Source organism: Moschus berezovskii, chromosome 6 (genome assembly GCF_049115385.1).
Source record: "Moschus berezovskii isolate FMDL1 chromosome 6, NW_MosBer_1.0, whole genome shotgun sequence".
In the NCBI taxonomy this organism is placed as follows: Eukaryota; Metazoa; Chordata; class Mammalia; order Artiodactyla; family Moschidae; genus Moschus; species Moschus berezovskii.
This window is the reverse complement of record NC_142465.1, coordinates 116,633,754-116,657,950: the sequence shown is the minus strand read 5'-3', so window position 1 is coordinate 116,657,950 and position 24,197 is coordinate 116,633,754. Positions and strand designations below refer to the sequence as shown.

At 53.0% G+C, this 24,197-nt stretch overlaps 2 protein-coding genes across 3 annotated transcripts in view; both read right to left on the bottom strand.

Annotated features, from left to right (window-relative positions):
- SREBF2 (sterol regulatory element binding transcription factor 2) overlaps nt 1–5,622 on the bottom strand; it is a 60,647-nt gene extending 55,025 nt beyond the window's left edge. The window contains exon 1 of the mRNA XM_055394260.2: nt 5,351–5,622. Within this exon, the coding sequence (XP_055250235.1) occupies nt 5,351–5,438 (88 nt within the window). The 5' untranslated portion in view covers nt 5,439–5,622. The remainder of the gene's footprint in view (nt 1–5,350) is intronic.
- Nucleotides 5,623–8,471: 2,849 nt separating this feature from the next.
- Nucleotides 8,472–23,805, bottom strand: CCDC134 (coiled-coil domain containing 134). 2 transcript variants are annotated; one of them, XM_055395666.2, is made up of 7 exons: nt 23,674–23,805; nt 22,089–22,207; nt 21,253–21,374; nt 20,963–21,047; nt 19,028–19,209; nt 18,687–18,758; nt 8,472–9,890 (listed from the first exon to the last, which is right to left on the bottom strand). In XM_055395666.2, exons 2-7 carry the CDS (start codon nt 22,189–22,191, stop codon nt 9,765–9,767), a joined length of 690 nt encoding a protein of 229 aa, XP_055251641.1. In that variant the 5' UTR covers nt 22,192–22,207; nt 23,674–23,805; the 3' UTR covers nt 8,472–9,764. The 2 variants fall into 2 exon arrangements, with proteins under 2 accessions (XP_055251641.1, XP_055251642.1); XM_055395667.2 differs by lacking the exon at nt 23,674–23,805 and having other exon boundaries at nt 21,253–21,469; nt 22,070–22,208.
- Nucleotides 23,806–24,197: the final 392 nt, after the last annotated feature.

The following is a 24,197-nucleotide window of genomic DNA, read 5'->3' as shown; positions in this document are numbered from 1 at the left end:
CAACGTTTGTCAAGGGCGAGACCAAACAGACCCAGGAAGGAGGAGAAACCCAGGGAGACTGGCTCAGAGGTGTGAGCAAGCCCAGAAGATGTATCCCAGGAAATGGAACTGGATTAGACCAGGAGCTAAAAACTCATAGAAAATAAACAGGCTGAGAGCAACAGGAGCTCTTCCAACCCAGACACTAGGACCAGTGATATATACTTCAGGGTCAAGACGCAGCTTACATCTTGAAAATGGGGCAAGAGGCAGATTGAGGCTCCACCTCTCTGAGCAGTTTTTCCGAAGCATGACTCACTGAAGAGACATGGAATCAGTTTCTACCCCTCTCTTCACCTCCTCCCCCACACCAGGCTGGCCACTCCAGCGTTCCCAGTGACGTGGACACACAGGCGAGGGGCCCACCCAACACCCTGGACCTGAGGTGCTTTCCTCTCCTCATTGGACACACCTTTACAGAGTGTCTCTTTAGTGCCAGGTAGCGTCCAGGGACTGCCCAAGACAGAACTGTCTGCCGGGAGAAGCCAGCAGAGGCCCAAGAGACAGTGCCACCCAAAGGCTCAGGAACCACAGGTTTCTCGGCAGACAGAAGGGCAGGCTGGGTGACCAGCAGGGGGACTACATGCAGGCACATATCCGACTCTGTGAGCCCTTCAGAGCCCACTTGACCAGGCACAGATCGGCCGCTCAGTCACGTTAGCGGATATCCTTGTGGAGTTCAGAGCAGCAGGGATACAGACAAGAGCCCACAAGCTTCCAGGGAAAACAGGTCACACACATAGGGTAGGAGTCAAAATGGCATCAGATGCCCAGCTACTGAGAGCTAGCAAACAACGAGGCAATGCCTTCAACCTGAAATTCTAAACTCACCCCAACTATCAAATTGGAGGGCAGAATAAAGATATTTTCAGAGAGGTAAGGTCCCCTCAAAGTTACTTCTAATGTACTCTTAGGAAGCTACTGGAGGATGTGCTCCATCAAAACAAGGGAGTAAAAACACCACGCACAAAAAATACAAGGGAATAAGGGCTTCAACATGCCCCTGACCCCAGCTGACAGTCAAGGGCAGTCCCTGTATAAACGAGGAAACACAGACCTAGAACAACCGTCAGACAGAGAGAGGGAGAGTTTCAGAAGAGACATCAACAAGGGGAATAAAAAGAACTGACCACCGAACAGAGCTTCCGTCACAAGGTTCAGTTCAGTTCAGTTCAGTTCAGTCACTCAGTCGTGTCTGACTCTTTGCGACCCCGTGGACTGTAGCCCACCAGGCTTCTCCGTACATGGGATTCTCCAGGCAAGAATACTGGAGTGGGTTACCGTTTCCTTCTCCAGGGGATCTTCCCGACCCAGGGATCGAACCCGGGTCTCCCGCATTGGAGGCAGACGCTTCAACCTCTGAGCCACCAGGGAAGCCCCGTCACAAGGTTAGAGCATGGGACATGGAGAGTGCAAGTGGATAAATGGGGTTATAAACCCGAGGGAAACAGACAGCGACGAAAACCGCAGAGGACCTACCCAAGGGAAAAGAAAACATGCCCACAGAAACATCTGTACACGAATGCTCACAGCAGCTTCATTTATCATAGCCAAAAGGTGGAAACAACCTAATGTCCAACAAGTGAAGACACAGAGTATCCATACAAGGGAACACTGGTGCAACACGGATGGACCTCAACTTTAGGCTAAGTGAAGAAGGCCACTCAGTGTATGATTCCAGTCAATGAAATGTCCACAAGAGGCCAATTCACAAGGGCAGAATGTAAATTAGCTCACTGAAAAGTTTCTCCAACTTTCTCCAAAGAACTGCTGCCCCTACTTGCCCTCCTGACTCTGTTTACCTAGCCCTGGACCACTTCACCCAATCGCTTCGTCCAGTGGATCTCCTAATTGCCAAATCCCAGGAGTTCTCTCAGAGCCTCGTCATCCTTGCTGTCTTCTGCAGCCCTGCCTCCATCATCCACTGTTCCTCAAAAAGCTCGCTTCCCCTTAGGTTATTACAGTTTCCTCTCACCTCTGTCCTCAACTCATCAATCTGCGTGACTAGTCTTCAGTCTCCACCCCCAGTTTTGACATTCTCCCGAGTATCTGTCTCTCGTTTCCTACTAGCGCCTCAATTTCAGTCCATTTAAAGACAAATTTTCATCATCTCCCCAAACCAGCTCTTCCTGCTAGCTTCTGAACCCTCCCAATGTCCCACATCAAAGCCTAAATGGGAACTTAAATTCCACCTTTGCTCTGTCTTCAGGACCAAGTTTCACTGAGGCCAAGTCTTGTCATGTCCAGCACCTTGCACAACGGCTACTTCCTCTCCCCATCCAGTCAGGCTCTTAGGATCGTCATCACACACCCAGATGGCTGTCTCCTTGAGGCAGGCGTGAGTTCTCTAGGTGGCAGATACCCTCTCTCCCCCATTAAACACAAACAAAAAAAATATATGTGTTCATACCCACAGAGTCTCTTCAGCTGACTAGCTCCTAGAAGCATCTAGCCCTGATCTGATCCAACAAGGGCTGAGCCTAATTATTTAACTCCTGACCAGCTCAAAGTCCTTGGACTCAAACACTCCACAAATATTTAATTCTAGGTGAAAGAAACAAAACAAATGTCCTGGCCCTCACAGGGCTGATGTTCTGGAGGTGGGTGTATGAGTGAGCATTCAAGGATACCTGCAGACCACTGGTCTTCAGCCCAATCAACTTTGCTCTAAGACCTGAGTCCAGGGCCATCTCTTTGGTGTGGTCTTCCTGATAAGCCAGTATTTACCAAGCTCCATCCACACTCACTGACTTTCACTAACTGCCCTGTATAACTGAGCTGTTCTATACTCAGTATGCTTACCAGGTGGCGCAGTGGTAAAGAGTCTGCCTGCCAATGCAGGAGACAAAGGAGATACAGGTTCAATCCCTGGGTTGGGAAGATCCCCTGGAGGAGGAAATGGCAACCTACTCCAGTACTCTTGCCTGGAGAATTCCATGGACAGAGGAACCCGCGGGCTATAGTCCAAGGGGTCAAAAAGAGTTGGACAGAACTGAGCATGCGTGCACACAACACACACACTACAGTTTTATTATCATTCATCTCAAGCTCCACAAAGCCATAAAATTCTATCTTCCCTATCTTCTCATGTTCCCCATAGCTCAGAAACTACAGCTGGCATGTGAATACTTGTTGACCAATGAAGACAGGGAAACACTTTACCCCAAATCTAACATGGAGCCCTGTGAAGCCACTTAACCACTGTGGGAGTTTCCAGAATGTTCATTTTATTCAACAATCTATAGGGATAAGGTTACTACTTAACCACCAGGTACTTCAACACAGTGGACTTCCCCAGTGGCTCAGCAGTAAAGAATCTGCCTGCAATCCAGGAGACACAGGAGATGCAGGTTTGATCCCTTGGTCGGGAAGATCCCCTGGAGAAGAGCATGGCGACCCACTCCAGTATTCTTGCCTGGAAAAATCCCATGGACAGAGGAGCCTGGCAGGCTATATAGTCCATAGGGTCAGAAAGTCAGACACGACTGAAGCGACTCAGCATGCACACATACACTTTAACACATTATAAATTTATAAATGAAAACAAACAGGGATCAGTTTCGGAATGGGAATGCAAAATCCACACAAATTTCTTTGTGTGATGTTGCTGGTAGGCAGTTATATTCCTTACTGGCTGTGTAAGCATGGGTAAGTTAATCAACTGCCTCGAGCCTCAGTTTCAGGATCTACAAAAAAAGGATGAATGTAGTATAACAAGCAGTCTCTACCTGATGGAACTTGTTAAGGATTGAGAACATTGATGTGCACTAACTGCTTAACACGGTGCCTGGCACACAAGTGCTCATGACATGCTGGCTGTCCTTGTTAAGTTCCAAGAACCTCCCTCTCTCCATTTTTCAACACATCTCTGTATTTGGGAGCATCCAACAGAAAAAGTCTGTGGTTAGATTTAGGGCTTCATTTAAGAGTCTTACCACGCTGCCTGGATGACCAAAATAGGAAAACAAGGTCAGGCCACAGGGTTGTTACAGAAGCAAAATGAGAAAGGGATCCTTTTCAATTAGCTGCTGCCACTGTCTCTTCCCCTGGAAAAGAATCTTCTGCTGCCTCGGTTTCTTCATTTGTATAATGAGATGAAGCCTTCACACCTGCCTGCAAGGGTGTAGTAAGATCCTGGCACAAGAAAGCACTTTGTAAACTGGAGAGCACAATGCACCTGAGTCACTTACTGATTAAAAACATGGGTTCTGGAGAATCTAGAGAGGAACCTGACACAAGTTAACATCTACCCAGAGCAGTAAGAATATCTAGTTCAGGGATTGTAGTGAGGAACGAGTGAAACAATAAAAGTAAGTGGGGCCTAGACTATCGGAAGAGTCCAACTGCTGGGAGTTATTATTATTACTAGGACGACTAATCCACTCATTGGACTTCTCACCCCCAAAGATCAGGTGAAAAGACTGATGTTAGCAGCGACGGCAACACTGACCCAGTAACTGTGCTGTAACCAGCTTGGGTGACCTTGGGCAAGTCTCTGACCTCCAAACTTTGGGTTCCGTGATCACAAAATGATTCCCTGGGCTCCTACAGTTCTTCCTCTCCGCTGTGAAGGTGGCCGGAACAAAGGCCACCCGCTCCCCAACCTGTTCCGGAGGGGGTCGGGGGGAGCACAACTCAAAATTCCTGCGGCTCAACTCCCTTCGCAGCGCGACAGCAGGAGCGCCCGGGTCCCTATCGCGGGGAAATGCCTCCAACACTCCGCCGCCACCGCTCGCTTCATCAGCGACTAAGCTTCTCACTGGCCCCCAAAGTTTTCCCAAGCGCCGGGAGAATTCGGCCGCGGTCCAACCCCGGGAAGACCACGGAGCGGGAGGACGCGGAGCCTGGGGGCCCGGCCCCGGGAATCTCCCAGAGCCGCCCACGCGGCCGGGCGGGGAGTGACAGGTGCGACGCGGAGCCGCTTGGGTGGGCGGGCGAGCAGAACCGGACCTCGGCCGGCGCGCGACGGAGGCAGCGGCCGCCCGCTCTCCGCTGGCCGCTCCCCTCAGGCCCCCCGCCGACCCCGAGACCCTCGCTGGGCTTCCGGACACGAGGCGCCCCCCGGAGCAGCTCCCGCGCGGCCTGCCGGAGCACAGCCGCCGGGCGGGGCTGGAGCCCGCAGCGCCCGGAAGGGCTGCGGACGGCCGCGGCGACCGCGCGCGCCGGTTCCTCCCGCGTGAGACGGGACTGCCCGGCGGCGGGCTGTGTGTGAGAAGGTGGGCGCACGCGCACCCGCGCGCGCCGCCGTAACCCCTTCCTCCCCGCGCGCGCCCCCCGCCCCCCGCTCTCCCACCCCAACCCCACCCCTCACCGTCGATGTCCCCCAGGGTCAGCTCGTCGCCCAGCTCCGTCAGCGTCTCCATGGTCTCCAGACCGCCCAGCTCGCCGCTCCCGTCCATCGCCCGGCTCGGCGCAGAAGACCACCTCCCCCCGCCCCACGCCTCCTCTGCCGTCCCGCTCAGGGAGACGCGGGGGCGGTGCCGCCGTCGCCGCCCATGACACCCAACAGCCCCCGCCGGGTTACCGCCTCAGCGGCCGGTGCCAGCCGCCGCCATGTTTGCGCCGCGCGGGACGGGGGCGGGGCGGCGCTGCCCCGCCCCCAGCCCGCGCCCTCCGTGGCCCCGCCCCCCGGGCCGCGCGCCCCCTTGTTTGTTGTCAATGGGACCAGGCTGGCCGTGGCCAATCGGCGCGCGGGCCGGCGCGTGGGGTGATGGCGCGTCGACGATCAGCAGCTCGGATTTGCATAGCGAGGCCCCACCTCTGGCGGCTCTGGAGCGAATACGGAGAGCGAGTCCCCCGGGTCCTCAGACCAACCTCCTTCCCCCCGCCATGTTTAAAGGAACCGTTCCCTTTTCTCTTGGTTTGGCTCCACGAGCTAACTCGGTCCACCTGCTAGGAGTGGAAGGGTTAACGCCGTCCGCCCCGCGTCCGCTCGGCGCCCCCCGGAGCAAGCCCAGAGCACATTACGTCATCCTCCCAGCTGTCATCCTCCTCTCCCCCTACCCCTGCCTCGCTGCCCAGCCCACTGGGGCGGGCAGAATCAAAACTGGACCCCCAACATTGGGCCCCCCCACCCCGAGGAGTTAGGAGATGCTCTCTAATCGCGTTCCTCCTAAGCCTTTCTACGGAGACTCGCGAATTGCCCGAGTGCGGAGCGTTTGATTTACGAACTCTGTGCCTTTGCACCTGCCGCGACCACGTGTTTACTCCAGCGGTCTCCCCTTCGGTACCTCCGAATCTCCTTCAGTCCTTTAAGATAGTGCCAGCGCCCCGGAAACACCACAGGGCTTCTGGGGTGCGGTTCGAGCACGACATTTTGACAAAGAGTTCCGCAGAGATTCTGAGGCGCAACCTACCCACGGATTCCCACTTCTTCAACCACCTCACTTCCCCACCTCGCAACTGGTCACGATGTAAACAAATGTGCAGGTTTCTAGGAATTTATACTAAGGAATAAAAGTACGAGTGCTCCGAGAAGTGCGCAAGCACATGTGTTCAAAGGTGTTCATCACGGAATCCCCTGTAACCTGGAAAAACTGGAAACCCCAATAAGGACCTGATGAATACATTACATCCACACAATGTAATACCATGGCATCGTTAAACATTACATACCCAAATGTGTGTCTATTGACAAAGACTTTCACAATATATTTATTGTTAAAAGGGAAAAGCTGTCTCACTAGTCGGTGAGACAGCAGTTGCTTGGTGGTCAAAACTTAAAATCGAGTTCACAGGTTGGGTGGAGGTAACCATATGGACATATGGATCCACTTATGAACCCTGTGACTTTGGGCTGGTTAAATAATTTTTTTTTTTTCCTTCTCATTTTTGTCATCTCTAAAAACTGAGGGGAACAGTGCCCCCTTGCAGTGGTAAAGATGAAATGAGATCACTTACACACTCATTTGACAGTATTTACTGAATATCTCTGTGGAAGACAAAGAGACAGTTCCTGCCCTCAGAGAGTTTCCAGTCTGTTGAAGACAGACACTGATATTTAAGAGGAAACCTAAAATTCTGCGGTGACAACTGCATCTGGTATAGCCAGGGGAACACACAAAGCAAGCAAAGGCCCTGAGGCAGGAGGAGCTACTGCAAGCCAGCACGTGGATAGGGCCTGACACACAGTGCTCATACAAGGTAGCTACTGTTTTGGTAACTGAAAAATTACATGTGATCTGTGTGCACACGAAGTGCAAAAAGGATGGCCGGTCCAACAGTTGAGCGTCCATTATGGTTATGGAGTGGTGAGATCAGTGGTCATGTATGGATGTGAGAGTTGGACTGTGAAGAAAGCTGATCACCGAAGAGTTGATGCTTTTGAACTGTGGTGCTGGAGAAGACTCTTGAGAGTCCCTTGGACTGCAAGGAGATCCAACCAGTCCATACTAAAGGAGATCAGTCCTGGGTGTTCATTGGAAGGACTGATGCTAAAGCTGAAACTCCAATACTTTGGCCGCCTCATGCGACGAGTTGACTCACTGGAAAAGACTCTGATGCTGAGAAGGATTGGGGGCGGGAGGAGAAGGGGACGACAGAGAATGAGATGGCTGGATGGCATCACCGACTCGATGGACATTAGTTTGAGTGAACTCCAGGAGTTGGTGATGGACAGGGAGGCCTGGCGTGCTGTGGTTCATGGGGTCGCAAAGAGTCGGACACGACTGAGCGACTGAACTGAACTGAATACTTTCTTCTTGGCATATCAGAGTTACTTAAAATTACTTTTTATAATCAACATGTATAGCAAAGCACTTTACTGGGGGTGGGGGAGACACAAATGTTCTTTTCATTGTTTACATGCAGGAGAGTTGATAAAGATGATACAAGTCTCACCTTGAAACAGAAAACCAAACCCTGCTGCCCTGCTCTGGCCAGGCGCTGAGCTGGACAGTGCCACCTTCAACTCCACCATTCAGTGGTCCGCAGGGCTCCCACATCAGGGGATAGTCTGCTGGCACACCACACCACGTACTTTCACTTTGGTGCAATGCCCTCCCATCCCATAGCCTCAGTAAGCTACTGCAGAGGGCTGCCTGAGCACCAGGTCAGGTAAGTGGGCACAGTGCCTCCCACTCTGCATCTGTTCCCTCAGCTCCCAGCTAGACCTGCCCAGGGAGGAGAGCAGAGTGGTTCTGTTTGTACCTTTCAAGGTGTCAGAGGGGAAAACGTGGGCTCATTGGAGGGTGGAGAGGAAGGCATCAACCGAGATGGAGATAAGTGAAGGTGTAGAAGGAAGAGTCCTAGAGGATAAAGGTGCTAAAATGGAGCAGAAGTGAAGACTGGTTAAGACTGTGCCCCCCTCTCTCTGGCTGTGCATACAGTGGGCACTCACCACATCTCTGGGATGAATGAAGAACCATCAGAGAAGGGCTCTTGTCACTGAGAAACCAGGCCCCAACCTCAGAGAAGCAGTTTAGGGCTGGGTAGAGGGTTCAGGCATTATCAAATTTATTACACCAATGAAGCCACAGCACAGGGAAGGGGTGGGCCAGGGTCACTCAGCAAGTCTGATGGGCTAAGACCCTGGGTCTCCCTTGGGCTCCATTAGTGGTGGGATATTGGGGATAGCTGTGTGTCTCTTCCCTGGATGGCAAAGTCAAGAGACAGAGCTAGAATTCCCCCCAGAGCCCCTCCTTTCTCTGCCTGGGAGGGGCATGACTGAAGGGCGGCTGCCTACTCAGGGCCTGAGTCCCTCTGCAGCTCCCCGCCCTCCTGGCCCAGGTCTCTGCTTACAGGCCTCCTGACACAGGGAGCTTGCTGTCTGGCCCATCCATCCTGGGAGCAGCCCTTCCGCTACAAAGTACAGCCTCCTGCAGAGCTGCAGCCTGTCCCCGCAACAGCGCCCCCAACAGGCCCAGGGTCTCCCTGCACTGCCAGAGAGGACAAGTTGATTCTTCCCTAGGCCTGCCTGCTCAATAACTGTCCCTCGGTACCTGAGGACAGATATCGGACTGCTCCAAGACTGTCTTGGGCTAAACACCCTCCCAGGAAGGATACTTCTGGTCCCTTCCCAACACTGACCCCTCATCAAGGACGCTGCTGAGAAGGGAAAAGGAGGCCAAAGCCAAGCCTCTGCTTTGCTGCTCTTCCAGGGCCTGAGGATCCTTTTGAGTAGGCAGAACATTCTCTAAGGTGGTCTCTACAGCTGAGGGCCCCTGACCCCCTTGCCCAGGTCCCCTTCACCTGCTCCATGGAGAGGCTCAAACCTCCCTGGGGCCCAAACCAGCCTCGGTCAGCCCAGAGCATTTGCTGGCTTTTATTTTCTCTGCAGGGGGCTAGGATCTGTGCCTGGCATTTCAGTGACACAGCGGGGCCAGCAGCAGGCATGACACCTCTGCACGTGGCTCAGAGCCTAGTTCTGCCGCCTCCCCATGAGGAGCGGCCGCCAGCGGGCCAGTGGTCCTAACCCATAGTGGTAGGGGAGGGAGTCCAGCCCAGGATCCCTCCTACTTCCCCCAGCATCTCCACAGGGTTAGCTCTGCAGCACAGCGCCTTCTGGAAGCTCCCTTGGCACCCCTCCAGGGAGGTCCCTGGGAGGAAGTCCAGTCCTCTGCGGCCCAGTACCTTCAGTGGGGGCTCAGAGCCAGCCCCAGGGGGCCAAGAAGACTCTGGCCTCCTTTCTGAAGGCACCAGCGCTCACCATCAGTTACGCTTCTGCACTCTCCTTTTCCTCCCAACCGGCCGCCTCCTGGTCCCGTGAGCCCTAGGCCGCTCCAGGGCTATAACTCAGACTGTGATCTTGAGATCCGAGGGCCTTTCCGGATCTCTTTCCGCTTCTCTTCTTTCTTCCGTCGTTTCTCCTCTTCCCTCAGGGCCTTCTGGAAAGGGTCAGTGCTGGAGATGAACTGAGGGGAAAAGCAGAGAGGTCTATTAGGTCAGCTGGCAGCAAAGAGTGCGCTCTGAGCTAGGCTGCAGTAGGATGTGGGTACAGGAAGGTCACTGAGACACAGGCCCTGGCCTCGGGGGAAGCCCATGGACATGCAGCTAGTAAATGGGCTTGGGGAAAACTGATTGGGTCTCAAAAGATTAAGCAGGAGCTTGCCAAGCCAACAGGGCGAGGGAAGAGGACATTCCAGGAAGAGGGACGGGTGCCGAACCTGCACAGCACATTTGAGAAACAAGCGACGGACTACGCTTGGGGTAAAGGGGGCTGAGTGCCCAAGACCCACCACGGGCCCCCAGAGCCTTTTGTGGGAGGGGGCAGTCAGTGAGCATCAGACAACAGGGGTCCTACTGCTTGCAGACAAGCTGCAAAGTGTAGGCAAGGGAGCATATAGGAAGCAGCTGGATCAGAGTTAAACTGCCAGACCCGGAAAGAGATGGAAAGATGACAGTGATGCCCAGGCTTGTGGCTTCCCTAGTGGGTGCAGGGTGGTAACCAGTGAAAAGACAGGAACATGGGGCATGCTGGGAGGGAGGAGGATGGGACTTTGGCTGGGGCAACCCCCAGGCTCTCAGCTCTTCCTCCCCGACTCTCCAGACCGATTCATGTGAACCCAGGGCTTCTGTCGCACCTCTACAGTCCGTCACCCCTCAGATTTGCATCTCCCTATCTAAATGCCTGTCTGACACCTCCACATGTGTGCACATGTGCCCCGAACTCAGCATGGCTCCATCTCCCCAAAACCCAGTCCCCTTCCCGAGTCCATGTCCTCATGAACAGCAGAGTCCCACATCCCAGTCAGCAAGTAGCGCAGAGACCAAACATCGCCCCCACCGACCCCCAACTCCCCAGCCGCAGGTCCAAACCCCTCACAGTTCATTGCCAAGGTCTGGCCCATTTTAACCCCTAAGTCTCAAACCCATCTCTTCTGTCTCACCTATCATATCGCTAACGCCATGACCACCCCCCCACACACCTCTCCTGATAAACTTCAGCACCTCCCAGGGTCTCTCCACACCCACTTTGGTCCCTCTGAAGCTATTCTCCTCGCTGCAGTCAGATATTTTCAAAATGTAAATCAGACTCCTGCTGAAACCCTTCCTTGACTCTCCACACAGCTCTATCTGCAGGCCCACCCTGCCCACCCCTCCTCCCCCCTCACTTCTGGCTCCTGGGTTCCTTTGTGCCCACTTCCAGCCCTCGGCACATGCTGTGCCCCAGGCCCAGAACACTATTCCCGGCCCCCACCCTCTTTGCTACAGTAGCTACAGCTCAGCGGTCCCCATCCCTGGGGTGACTCCTGCCCTGACTCTCCCGGCTGGGGCTGTCTCCTCTGGTTCCTTCTCAGTGCTTCTTCCCCTGTGACCACCTGCCTCCGTGACACCTGCTTCGTGCCTGTTGCCCCCACTGGATCACACTCCCCGAGGACAGGTGGATAGTGTGGGGTGCCGCTCACTGTGACCCAAGCTCCCAGTGCAGTCTGATGGGCTGACAGGCGGCGCTTAGATGTATTTTTTAAATGAATGAATGAATCATGTTAGAGTATGAAATACAGTAATATCCACAACTCAGATAACTCTGATGGGAAATATGCCCCTTTTACTTGTTCATACGGTAAATCTGATGTTTGGTCAAGGCAGACGTTAAAAACAAACTAGGAGCTCCACCTTGTGGAGTAATCCACCTACTGTGTTAGATTGAACCACAAGTCTGGAAGATGGGGTGAAGCCAGAGAAGTGCAGCTCAGAGAGGGTAAATGATCTGCACAGGTCACACAGCTAGTCCCAGTTGGGACTAGCCCCCGAGCCTCCCAAGCTCCCTGCCCTGTGCTTCCCCGATCACAATGCCTCCTATCCCTACCAGTTACTTCAGATCCTCTTGGGAAGCAAGGAGGAGCCAGGAGACCCCTCAGGCTACAGAGGACCCCATCCTTTGGCTCTGGCTGGGGAAGGACCAGTCAAGAGATCCTGGCCCCCAGCAGGTTGGGTGAGCAGAGAAACAATGCCCAGTCCTTTCCTGGCTCTCCTCCCGGCTGGGCCTGGCTAATGCCTACTTTAAATTCGGATGCTGACCTCAGCGGGCCCTCCCTGCTGCCTGGCAACCCAGAATGTTGCCCTGGTCCACTCACTCCCTGTCCTGCTCTCCTAGACCTTCTCCTCGAGCCTCCATCTCTCCTCCCCTCCTCACTCGCAGACCACGACCTCGTTTCCTGTTTCACAGAGAATGGAGACGCTAAGGAGACAGCTTCCGTGAGCCCCCACCGCCACACCCGCGGACCCGTGCTGCTGTGCCCACGCTGCTCTTCCAGGCGAGGCCACCCCTCCCCCAGGCAACAGCGCGCCTCTCTCTCCCTCCTCACGTCCTCAGGGAAGAGGCTCCAGCGACTCCCCTACCCCTGCACCCACGCCATGGGTGGGTCCCCTCAACATGCAAACATGGTGCGGTCTCTCCCATCCAACTAAGATTTCCCCTGGAACCCACGCCCTTCTCTAGCTAGTCTCCCGTTGGGTCTGCTCCCCTTGAAAACACATCTCTTTACAATAGGTAACAAGGATATACTGCACAGCACAGGGAATTACAGCCTTTACCTTGTAATAACTTTTAATGGAGTAGAGCCTGTAAAAATACTGAATCACTATGCTGCACACCTGAAACTAATATTAAAAAAAAAAAAGAGTATAACTTTTCAAAAGGGTCACCTGTATTTGATGGGACGAGTCTACTTCTCTTCTCTTGAAACTCAGTCTTTTATCCCCACCACTTGACCAAAAGAGCTTTTACCCAGCTCTCTGAGAGCTGGTCTCCATGGTTCTAAGTCCGGCAGCCGATTCTCAGCCCCACCTTCCTGACCTTCCAGCGGCGTCCGATGGCACGTCCCCGCTCTCCTTCCTGTCACGTGGCCTCAGGGAACCGATTCCCTCTTGGGTCTGCTACTACTCCACTGACTGATCCTTCTTGGGGTGCTCTGTGAGCTCCTCCTCACTCTCCCATCTCTAACTGCAGGCACATCCCAGGCCTTGGTCCTCAGACCACCGCTCTATCTGCCCCGTTCCCCTGCCCCCTGGAGTGATGGGACACGGTCTGTCATCGGCACGACTCTCACATTTGTAGCTCTGGCTTTAATAAGCTCTCCCCTGAAATATAGTCCTCCTCCTTGACATCAGTCAAGTCAAAATCAGTTACCTCTTTGACATCTTCATCCAGATGCCCATCCGGTCCAGAAACAAGGCACTGATCCCCAATCCAGCCCTCAACCTCGCCCCTACCACTTTGCCCATCTGGTGGAAAATAGCAGCCCCATTCTTCCAAAATTGTCAAGTCATCCCTAATACCTTTCACTCCATATTTGCTTCCTTAGTAAATTTTACTGGCTCTACCTTCAAAACAGAACCAAATTTCACCATTCCCAACAGCCCCACTGTTGTCACCCTGGTTCAAGCCACTGTTAACTCCAAATGGACAAGCACAGCAGTCTCCTCACCAGGCTCTGTCTCCACCCTGGTCCCCCACTATTTACCACACGGCTGCCAGGCTGATCCCTTAAAGGGCTAAGTCAGAGCCCCTTGCCCTGTTCCTCTGTGTCCCGGAGTAAATGCCAAAGCCCTGGAGAAGACCTGCAAGGATCTTATGATCTGGCCTACGACTCTGACCTCCCCTTCCCATGCTTCTGCCCTTCCAAATATGCTTCCAACTGAGGGCCTTTGCACTTACTGCCCCTCCAGCCTGGAAAGTTCTTCCCCCAGAGATAGGGCTGGCTCACTTGCTGCTTTCAGGTCTTTGCAATTAGAACCTCCCGTGTCCAAGTCACATGAAACAGCAACGATATCCTCACCTTATCCCTGGAATTCCTTAACCACGTGCCTCTCCCTTTTCCTCCATCGCCCTTGTCACCAACTACCATGTGTTTTTTATTGACTGTGTCTCTTCCAACCAGAATGCCTTTCCCAGGTGGGCAGAGCCGGAGGGCTTCTCTGGTGGCTGGGATTCAGCAGATGCTCACTAAACATTGAATAAAGGCATGCGCTCTGCCTCTGAGCCTTCATTCAAGCCAGTCCCTCTCCCTGGAAGGTCTTTCCTGAGATGGTCCACCTGGCAACTCTTACTTATCCCAGAGCCTCAGCCACCTGCTTCCACAGGTTTCCTCTCATGGGTCCTGTGGCTCATGATGCTTCCCTCTTCCACGGGTTCCAATGATCACACTCGACTGGGACTGTGCTCCTCTGCTACCTTCCCCAGCAGTCTGTGAGCATCTGGACAGTGGCCAGCCCAAAGCCTAACACAAGTTGGCTCTAGTATCATAAGTAGGGGCCCTCCCAGAACACCCACTGGTATGGAGGTAGTGCATGCGGGAAACTGAGCAAACCTGGGCTGTTGCTGGCCTCCCCACGTGGATACCTCAAGAAAGTGCCAGGATAGGCCCTGGGCCCCAGAGGACTTGATGGGGCTCTCCTATCTCACCTCGCCCACCCTGTCCAGCCCCCAGGGGCCCAAGAGGCCAGGACTGAGCCCAGTGTGGACTTCATGGACAGGAATTCTGGTCCCCCAGCCCATCTACCCTGCACCGGGCTGGAAGCCAGGCAGGACTGGGGTATTTGGGGTTGGGACAGGAGCTGGCCTCCCAGGAGCCCTACAATGCAGGTTCCATGAGGGGCCAGTGCTGCACAATAGAGCACAGATGACCTTTTAAAAAATGGTCATCTCTGAACCTTGCTGGCAGAGGGGTCTATACTGGATACTGAAAAGTGAACAAAGGTGAGTAAAATTTTGGGACCATCCCCAGCCGATGAGAAGGGAAGTGTGTTGCTTCTGTATGGCTATATCCAAGCAGAGCACATTACGATGACGCTAAATCACACTTCTCTGGAACCTGTTCTCTCTTGAGGCCCACCTTCTGTGGGAGAAGCATTCATTTCATGATCAGCAGGGCAAGGAGAGCCAGCGTCACAGCAGGAAAACATCTCCATGAGAGCCCGCGCTGGGAATGGCAACCTGCCATGGCCTGGAGCCTGCCTGCATGTCCCTTCTGGGTACACTGAGAATCAGCCCTGCTGCTCTTGTCCAGGCTGTTTATCAGGGTTGTGGTGGCAGCAAACCGCCGTGCAGGGTGTGTCATCTGGGTTTCACATGAAGGGGAGGCAGCTATGCTAGTGTGAAAAACTGTATCACCCACTCCATCACCTGAAGCAAAGCCACTATAGTTCAACAGGACCCTCGAGTCAGAGGTTCCTGTACTCAGGAACTCTACTGATTGTTCAGTGAAGCGCTGATGGTGCTCTTAACCAAGCTGGCCTGACTGCTCTCCTTTGGAGGGCCTGCGTCTAAGGCCGGCCCTTGGCTGGCATCTCGGAACTTGGCCCTTGGCTGGTATCTGGGAATCAGGATTCTGGGAGGGATTTCCATCACCCTGATTGATAAGAGTGGCACCTTGTGCCTAAACCGTAAAAAAGTGTGGTTTATGCCACAAACATGTGCTTCCATTCTGGAGTCTGGAATTTTGGTATGGGTTAGGCAGAGGGTGCCTATGTGACCAGTCCCTGGTAAAAACTCTGGGTGCTTCGTCTTTAACGGGCTCTCCTAATAGACGACTTCTCACACGTTTTCATAACCTGTTGCTGGGGGAATACTGTGTGACTCCACTGGGAGAGTGGAGGGTCCAGGTTCCCTTAGACTTCACCCTAGGAGGCTTTTACCTTTTTTACTGCTGATTTTATTGTGGATCTTTGCACTGTAATAAATCAGAGCCATGAGGACAACGACACATGAAGAGCATTAACCAGTGACTCACAGGACTCAGTCCTCCCAACTAATCACCAACCTGGGGGTGGTTTCTATGGGCAGCAGCAGCCATCCAGCCCCAGGGATGACGCTGGGAGACCAACTGTCATAAAGTCCAGTAAGACAACAATCTGAATTAAAAGTTGTGACTCTTGCCTAGATGGTATTTCTAGCGACCAGGCATGCTGTATTCTTACTGACTACTGTCAGCGTCCTAGCCATCTGGTCTGGCAGATGAGCAGGCTGCAAACTGGCAGGTCACACACGGCCATCCCTCCCGGGGGCCATGAACTGTGGAAACAAACCATGGTTGACAACGGGACAGTCTGGGTCACTCGTTTAGATGCCCATAGCCAATTCTCTGATGAGACTGACCAGAATCAAACTGCTGATCGAGCCGACACTGCCCAGTTGACCGGCACTGCCACCTATACGTGTCACTGTACTAGATATGGCAGTACACCCGCCACCACGGACTGACATAAATCAGAGGACTCTGAATCTCTGATTCAACCACCTAGAGATCCTGGATGGAACAGTAAGGCCCAAGATCATCAGAATAATGATCACTTGGGGGACTTCCCTGGCAATCCAGTGGTTAAGACTTCACACTTCCACCGCAGGGGGCACAGGTTCGATCCTGGTCAGGGAACAAAGATCTCACATGCTACATGGCACACACCCCTTCCCCGAAAAAATAATAATGACCACTTGGCTAAGTACACAAACACTCCTTGCCAAGTCCCCTTGTAGTGGCCCATGTGGGCCAAGATGGGAAAAAGGTGTTTATGAAAATTTTGCAAAAAATGCTCTTGTCCCGCTCACTTCTAACCCTTTCAGACAAAAAGTCTAGATGAAAGTAGGGAATAACTAGAGAAAAGTGAAATTATAGGTCCTGGGATGTGACATGTTGATTTTGCAGCAATATTCTAGGGGGGGACTGCCTGAGACCCCAGGAGGCATGTGGAACAACTAATCCTCTTTGTCCCTTACAGCCAGCACTGCCGCCTGGCCAAATAATCCTAGGGTCTGTGCAAGCCAAGTGGCAGCTGCAGTTGAGTCAAACCAACTGTCCAGTGTGTCATTCTCGACCACGTGACAGGAAAATTCACATAGACGAGGTCACTGCTGAACTATCTGGCTCTGCCTGCTGCCATCAAAGGCAGCTCCTGGAACGGAACGGAAGTAACCCTGCGCAGACACACAGACCAGTACAATCTTGCTTCAATCCAACCTTGGTATGAATCCTTCTGCCTGTCCTCATCCCTGATCCACCGTGGGTTACACCACATAGGGCAACTGAGGCAACTGAGCAACTCCATGGTAACACTGCCCCCACTGTTTAGCTCAAACAATGCAATGGTGACCCAAATCAAGTGGGAGACAGTGGACCATGGAATGCCTCCCCAGTGCAGATGAAGATGGCTTTGGGTCTACCTACTGGTCCCAGTATCAGGCTTCTCCAATGGCTCAGTGGTAAAGAATCTCCCTGCAATGCAGGAGACTCAGGTGAGATCCCTGAGTTGGGAAAATCCCCTGGAGAAGGAAATGGCAACCCACTCCAGTATTCCTGCCTGGAAAATCCTATGCTCCAAGGACCCTGGCATGCTACAGTCCGTGGGGTCGTGAAGAGCCGGACACGACTGAGCGACTGAACACACACACAAACTGGCCCTGGTAGCCACTAGCAATGATACTGAAGATCAGCAGCTCAGTCTAAACTCTTGTGTGGGTGGCAAGAGATAATAGATTGGTCTCAGACGACATCCTGATTTTCTAATGTAAGATCTACTGATCCCCCAGGACTTATCATAGCTGGTTGAGTTCGGGACCCTGGAGTATATGGTTAAGATCAACACTGCACACGGCCTCATCCTGCTAGTTACAGTCCTGCTGACAGCAGTCCGAGACCAACTAAACAAATGTGATCCTAGTCTCTACTGATCAGATTTTCATGTGGAATGAGGCATTCATGTAGAAATGTTAGTTAAGCCAAGACACACGGGGCTGGTGGATGGACTGGTGTGTGTGGTGGTGGTGGGAGTGTGTGCGGAATCGTCTCTATGGCCCTGAGCGTCCCTGCATTCTTGCTGGGTACACCTGACCCCTCTGTACCTGGGCCATTTTTCAGGTCGTGCTTACAGAAAGCAACCTTGAAGGATGAGGTGATGTCTGTCTACAAACAAAGACCAGGTTTGCTTCTGTTCACTATAAAGGTGGTGAATTTCCCAAGCTTAGTGTTCCTCAACTTGATGCAAACCCACTGGCATCTGTCTGGACCCCTCTGTTTCACCTCTTTCCCCCAGCCAAGACTTGGGAAACAAGGGAAACCCGCATGACCAGGTTAACAGCAACGGCTTTCACTGTAATGAACTCTGATGTCTCTAACCTGTCAGCATCCATGAAACAGCAGCAAAATCCTAGACCTTCAGTGGTACCCCCACAACACCTGGGGGGAGCTGATCCTTTGCAGAGGCCAGCCCTCCAGCCCTTCCTGCCCGGCTGCTCTGACCCCACCCTCCCTTCTGCTGCCTGTCCTGCTCCCACTGTGGCCTCCAGCCCTCAGAGCCCAGTTCAGCTTGAATGAGAACACGTGCAGAAATTTGGGACAGAAAGCTGGCTGGGTGCTCAGAGGCTCAAGGGCAGAGAAGTAGGGCCTGACCTCCCTTGGTTTCCCTACCATTCACCTGCCGTGAACAGTGCCTACTGTGCACTGGGATGGACATCTTCATAGCCCCTGACTGTCCCTCATAGCTGAGGTTCAGCCCACATGGACAGAGAGGAAGCTGAGGCTAAGACAGGGCCAGCAGCTTGCCCAAAGGTACCAGTGAGTGAGAGGTAGGTTAGACCCAGACCCAGGAACTTCCGGCTCCAAGTCCAAAGCCCTCACACTCCACTCTAGGTGCTTCAGCTTCTGCTGGCCCTGGCCTCCCAGGGCCCGGCAGATGCAGTGCAGACAGGGCCACAGGCCCCAGCAGCTCACCTCTGTGCGGTCTACTTTAAATGGGTTCTGGAAGTCAGAGTGTTTCTCGCTGATCCCCAGCTCCTGGGCCATCTGCGGATGAGGAAAAGCTAGTCATCCTCTGCCTTTTCCCCCATCGTGCTCACCCACAGGCCATTCCCTCCAAGGCTGGGACGGATGTGGGCCAGGTGATGACCCCCAGGCACCAAGGTCAGCACAGAAGCCCTTGAAATGGTACCTCAAGGTGGCCCGAGGCTTATCACAGAAAATGCAACCAAGGGTTGACATTCAGGCTCCACTGAAGCAGGCTCATGGTGCAACCACATAGAGGGCTCCCGGACCTCCTCCGCCCCAGTCCTTACCAGGCTGAGGATGGGCGAGTGGGGGCCCTCGTCAAAGACGCCCGACTGGTTGCAGAAGCTGATGCCCCAGCGGATGAGGAGGTTCCAGTTGGAGTTGTGGTCAAAGTAGTGGTGCACGATCCTTGGGAAGCGCAGCACCACATCGCCGAAGAAGGCTGTGTTCTCCACCACTTGGGAGAAAGCTGGCGAGAGGACCCTGGTGAGTGGCTGGCAGAGATGGCCCTCTGCAGCCTCCTGGCCAGCCCTACACACCCTCCAGAGGACAGCGGCAAGCCCTCTAACCAGAGAAGGGAACAGTGCCTGCTGCACACAGGCTGCTAACCACATGTGCAGTGAGCACTGAGAGATTCATGTCACCAAATCAGCAAAACCACCTTCAGAGGGAAATGTGGCTGTAATTCCCATTTCACACATGGGAAACTGAAGCTGACAGCTAGCGAGCAGCAAACCTGGGCTGCAAACCCAGGTCTGTCTGACTCCAAAGGACACGCTTCTTCCCCCGTACCTCGCAGCTCAGAAGACTCATTTGCCGTGGAGACCAGAGAGGGGTGCCATTGCGCAGATGGAGGCATATGCATCCCATGAGGCTTAACCTCCCCAACTTGGAACCATAATGTCCAGAGCTGGGCCCTAGTGTTAACTAGTGTCTGTGAGGGGTCAGTTCTGTTAGGATGGCCAGGGAACACATCAGGGCTTGTTTTCTTTTTAGTATATGTCCAATTTTATTTTAAATACTTAAGTTCTTATTTTGAAATAATTTTAGACTTACATAATACACCACAAAATTTCTTCACTCAGCTTCCTCTAATATCATCATCCTTATATAACCATTGTACAAACCATCTAAGACAGGAAATCAACATTGATACAATACTATTAACTAATCCCTAGACCTTATTTGATTTTGGTCAGTTTTTCCACCAATATCTTTCAGTCAACAGATCAGTTTGAGTTTAGTGTCCATTACGGTGGCAGGTTCCCCTGACCCAGGCTAGCATGAAGAATACTAATTATACACCCAGCCCCGGTGGCAGGGGCCGAGGCCTGTTTGAGTGACACCCATAGATAAGGCCCACGTCCTTACCAGCACTGGCCAGAACACACAAAGCGATAAGGGGAACCCTCCAAAGATATACCAGGCTGGGTCTGAGACAAGTCGGGCAGGGACCTCTGGGCTTCAGAACAATCCTGAATCGCAAAGAACTCAGGAATTCGCTAGGTTTATAGGTAAGAGCCAGGCAAACCACCTGTCCTCTTTCACTTGGAAACTGGAGTGTATGGCGCCTTCCTCAGTTACAGTGGAGATAAGACATGGTATCTGCCCAGCATTCAATATGTAAAGGCTACTTCTGTCCTGTATCAGACAGTGTGACCTAATATACTTTATTGTTAGAACGTAACCAGTTAATGGGGAGAAATTACCACTGGAGAGAAATTTCTGGAAGAGGAGATGAAGGGATATAGAATATTCTTTTATTTATGTTGGCCCCACCTTGTCTCAAAAAGGATTTAAGGAGGTCGAGGCTTTTAGAACAGCAGTAAAGAGTGCTGGTAACTGCTCCCATGGACCAGTCACTTCAATAGACCTCAGTGTTTTTCTTCTATAAATGGGAACAACCCGTGCCATCTCTACCAGAAGGGTCAGGGTGGTAAAGGCAAGGATTGTGGGACTGGAAGTGGGCAAAGGCTCCTCCCTGATTCCCCTGCCCCAAGCACAGGACAGCATTATATAATGTATGTGTGTCAGGGATACAGAAACTGGCTCTGAAACGAGCCCAGAAACACTCGGAGAATCTTATACTGAGTGCCCAACCACCCAAGAGACTCCTTGAAGGTGCTGCAAGAGGGCATTTTCAGAGAGGAAAAGAAGAGAGACAAGAACAAGAGGGAAGGACCAGCTGGAGAAGATCAAGGTTGCGGGGGGGAAGACCATACCATCCTTCAGTTTCTCGTCCTGGGGGAAGGGCCCATCTGGGAGCACACCTGCAGCAGTGAGCATTGTCCGGGAGTCCTCCAGCACCTGAGGGAAGCCCGCCTGGGCTGAGTGGCTTTGCCAAGGTCTTCCCAGACCAGCCCCAGCCCTGTTTACTGAGGCCCTACTTCAAATCTTCTGTGGATTTGCTTCCCCTTCACGGAACACGAACCCCATGGGGAACTCCTACTCATCCATCAGTGCACAGATCAAAGACCAGGTATGCCATGAGCTGCCCCCTGCCTGCGTGCACCTTAAAGAGCCCCTTGAGCATGACATCCAGGATCTTGTACTGCTGGTGGACATCGTTCAGCTGTGCTAGGTTTTTCAGCGCCAACAACTGTTCCCGCCGCTTCACCTCAAACATCTTCTTGTCTGAGCACCATTAAGTTAAGGAGCTGGCACCAATTCTCCTGCATGGATAATCCAGTGGTCCTGGTCCAGAGGGCCCATTCCTGGCCAGCAAGTCTCTGCAAGGGGCATAGATGTGCATGGCTGGGACTTCCCAGGGAATGAATAAGCTGTCTGAGAAGCATATGAATCCCGCAAAACATCATTATTTCACAGAGGATTCCACACCCAACAGCCTAAATACAACCCTCAGGACCTGGCTTCTGCCCCGCCCCCCCCGCCATGGTCTTTACACCATCTCCCACAACCCTTCACTGTTTCCAGAACCTCTGCTCCTCTGCTCACACTGTACACTCTGCCTGGGGTGGGGCGCCCTCCCACCCTTCTCTATGAGTTTCCACTCTTTCAAGACCCGGTTTTTTAGTAGGTAGCCCAAAATGCCAGGATTTGGTCTCCGCCCAGGGTCTCACACAGAAAGCGCTAGGTACATGTAAAATCCTCAGGGTCCTCATGGTCCTGAAATATATACCTTGCCTTTTCAATTTGTATGGGGAAACTGAGGCTCAGAAGAGAACTGACTTGATAAAGATCTGGTTACAGCACATTACTTTTTCTCCCTGATTTCTATTGGTTGAGGGGGGTGGGTCCTGCTCTACCCTGGAATCCCCCAAGCAGCTGTGGGTATAGAGAGACTTAATTTATAGATCCCTCTAAAATACCTTCAACCCCAAAGGATACAGATCTCCAGGCTCGGGTCCAGGGAGGTCCTCAGGGTGTCTGTGACTCCTATTCCAGACAACAGCAGGACAGACAGGGAGGTCAGGGACTGAAGAAGGTCCATATCCAAAATTCTGGAGCTAAGAGAGTAACCCAGCAAAAGAAGGTGAGACCCAGAGCTTGGTATTATATAAAACAGAAAGTGAGCTGAAAAGCAACTTCCCCTGACGTGACACAGCCTCCAAATACCAAGAACCCAGCTTTCGGAACTCCTGAAGCCCCAGTCCCTAGGCCAGGGCCAGGGCACAAGAGAAATGCGGTGAAGACACGGGATGATGGGAGGAAGAAAGATAAATGTCAGCACAGCAGGGATGCTCAGACAACAGGTCTGGAACCCTAAGCTGCAGCCCTGGCTCTGCCTGACTTCGGGACCTCAGAAGGCAAACTGCTCAGCCTCTCTGAGCTTCATCTTCCTCACTGCAAAATAAGGAGGTCATCTCCCTGTTGCAGAGACAGAGACCTGGGTGAGGCACTGTGCCTGAGGAAGGAGGATCAACATCATTCCCCCTCAGATCCCCCACCATGGCCTTCCAGGAGGTCCAGGCAGTCAAAAACGTGAAGCGTGTAGGGTTTCTTGCTTTTCCTAACTTCTGTTATCAGAAAGGAAGAAGGGGTGAGGGCTGGGAAGGGAGGCAAGGCAGTCTTGGGGTAAGACGGCTGTTAACTCTCCCAGGAACCACAGGCACCACAGCAACACCTGTTCCTATCTAGGCAACATTCCCAAACTACTCACTGAGCAACTTTCATGTTCCTTGAATGTTCTGGAGCCAGGAATACAGCAGGAACAACATTCCCTGCACAATGGTACTCCTACCTCTAGTAGGGTTAAGAGACAACCAACAAAGTTGTAAAACAAGCACAGAAGGATAAGAGGGAATCAGCAAAGCGTGATATTAAAAACAGCAGTCAGAGGACGCCTCTACTCAGATGACAGCTGCCCAATTTTACCAACGTGGAGATGAATGCACAGAAAAATGAGGTGACTGCCCAAATCACTTATAGATCACTCATACATTTTCCAGTTAAACTATGAGTCTTAATGAACAGGCGATCTCAGAGCTGGCCACGGTTCTACCGGGACACCTGCCCCAGGGGAGAGATGCTCAGTTATTGACAGTGACCGCTCACAGAGATCAGAGAACCAACTCTGTCCCGTGCAGATCAGACAACTGAAGCCTAGAGAATGTGAGGAAATAGTTCAAGCTCACCCAGAGCCCTACATTCCACCGTCATACTCCAGACTCAAGGGAACCAAATCCTGGTTAAGGCGAAACTTGGGAGTCATGGAATATCAGATGGCCGGTAATGACTGAAGCGGGGAAGAAGTGGGAAATGAGAAAGGTGACTTGGTGGTGGGTTCTGAGCCGGCCACTCGGGCTTACAGACCAGGGATGCCACCCGTGCCTTTAGAGCTCCGAGAGGAGACAGTCTTTCGAAAGAGGTCCGCGAATCCCACACCCCACCCCCTGCAGCCAGTTCTGGGCCCTCGGTCCCTCCCCCCGCCCACCAAAAGGGTCCGCTTGCCCACGGCCCTCGCCCTACCTACCGAGACAGACGGGCGTGGGGGCAGGAGTCAGACAGCAACCGACTTCAGTCTGCCAGCAACCAGCAGAACCGTGGATCCTCATAGAATGCCCGCGAATAGCAGCACAGGGACCGCCGATTACTGCCCCCGCCCACCGTGCCACTCCTGACCAATGAGCGCAGGCCGCGACGGTCGTTCCTTGACCTCACTTCCGGCCCCGCCCAGTAGGCGCAGGTATCTGCCCTGCTGGAGATCCGTGGGATTCCGGTCCCGCCCACCCTGCCGGTTCGCTCGCGTGCTCGTCCGGTGTTAAGGTCGGTTTGGAGGAAATAGCCTTAAAGGGCGCATCAGCACACTGACGCTGTGATCCCTGCCGGACGGTCTTCCTAGCGCCCTTCCTGAAACTGTTTTGTCAGCGGAGTGTTTCTCAAACTGTGTTTGTCAAAATCAGTTTAGTGGTTCGTGACTAACCCCTTTTTCTAAGTAATGTGCAATGCAGAGCTGGGACATCCCCTGCTCGCCGCTTCGATCCACGAAATTCTAAA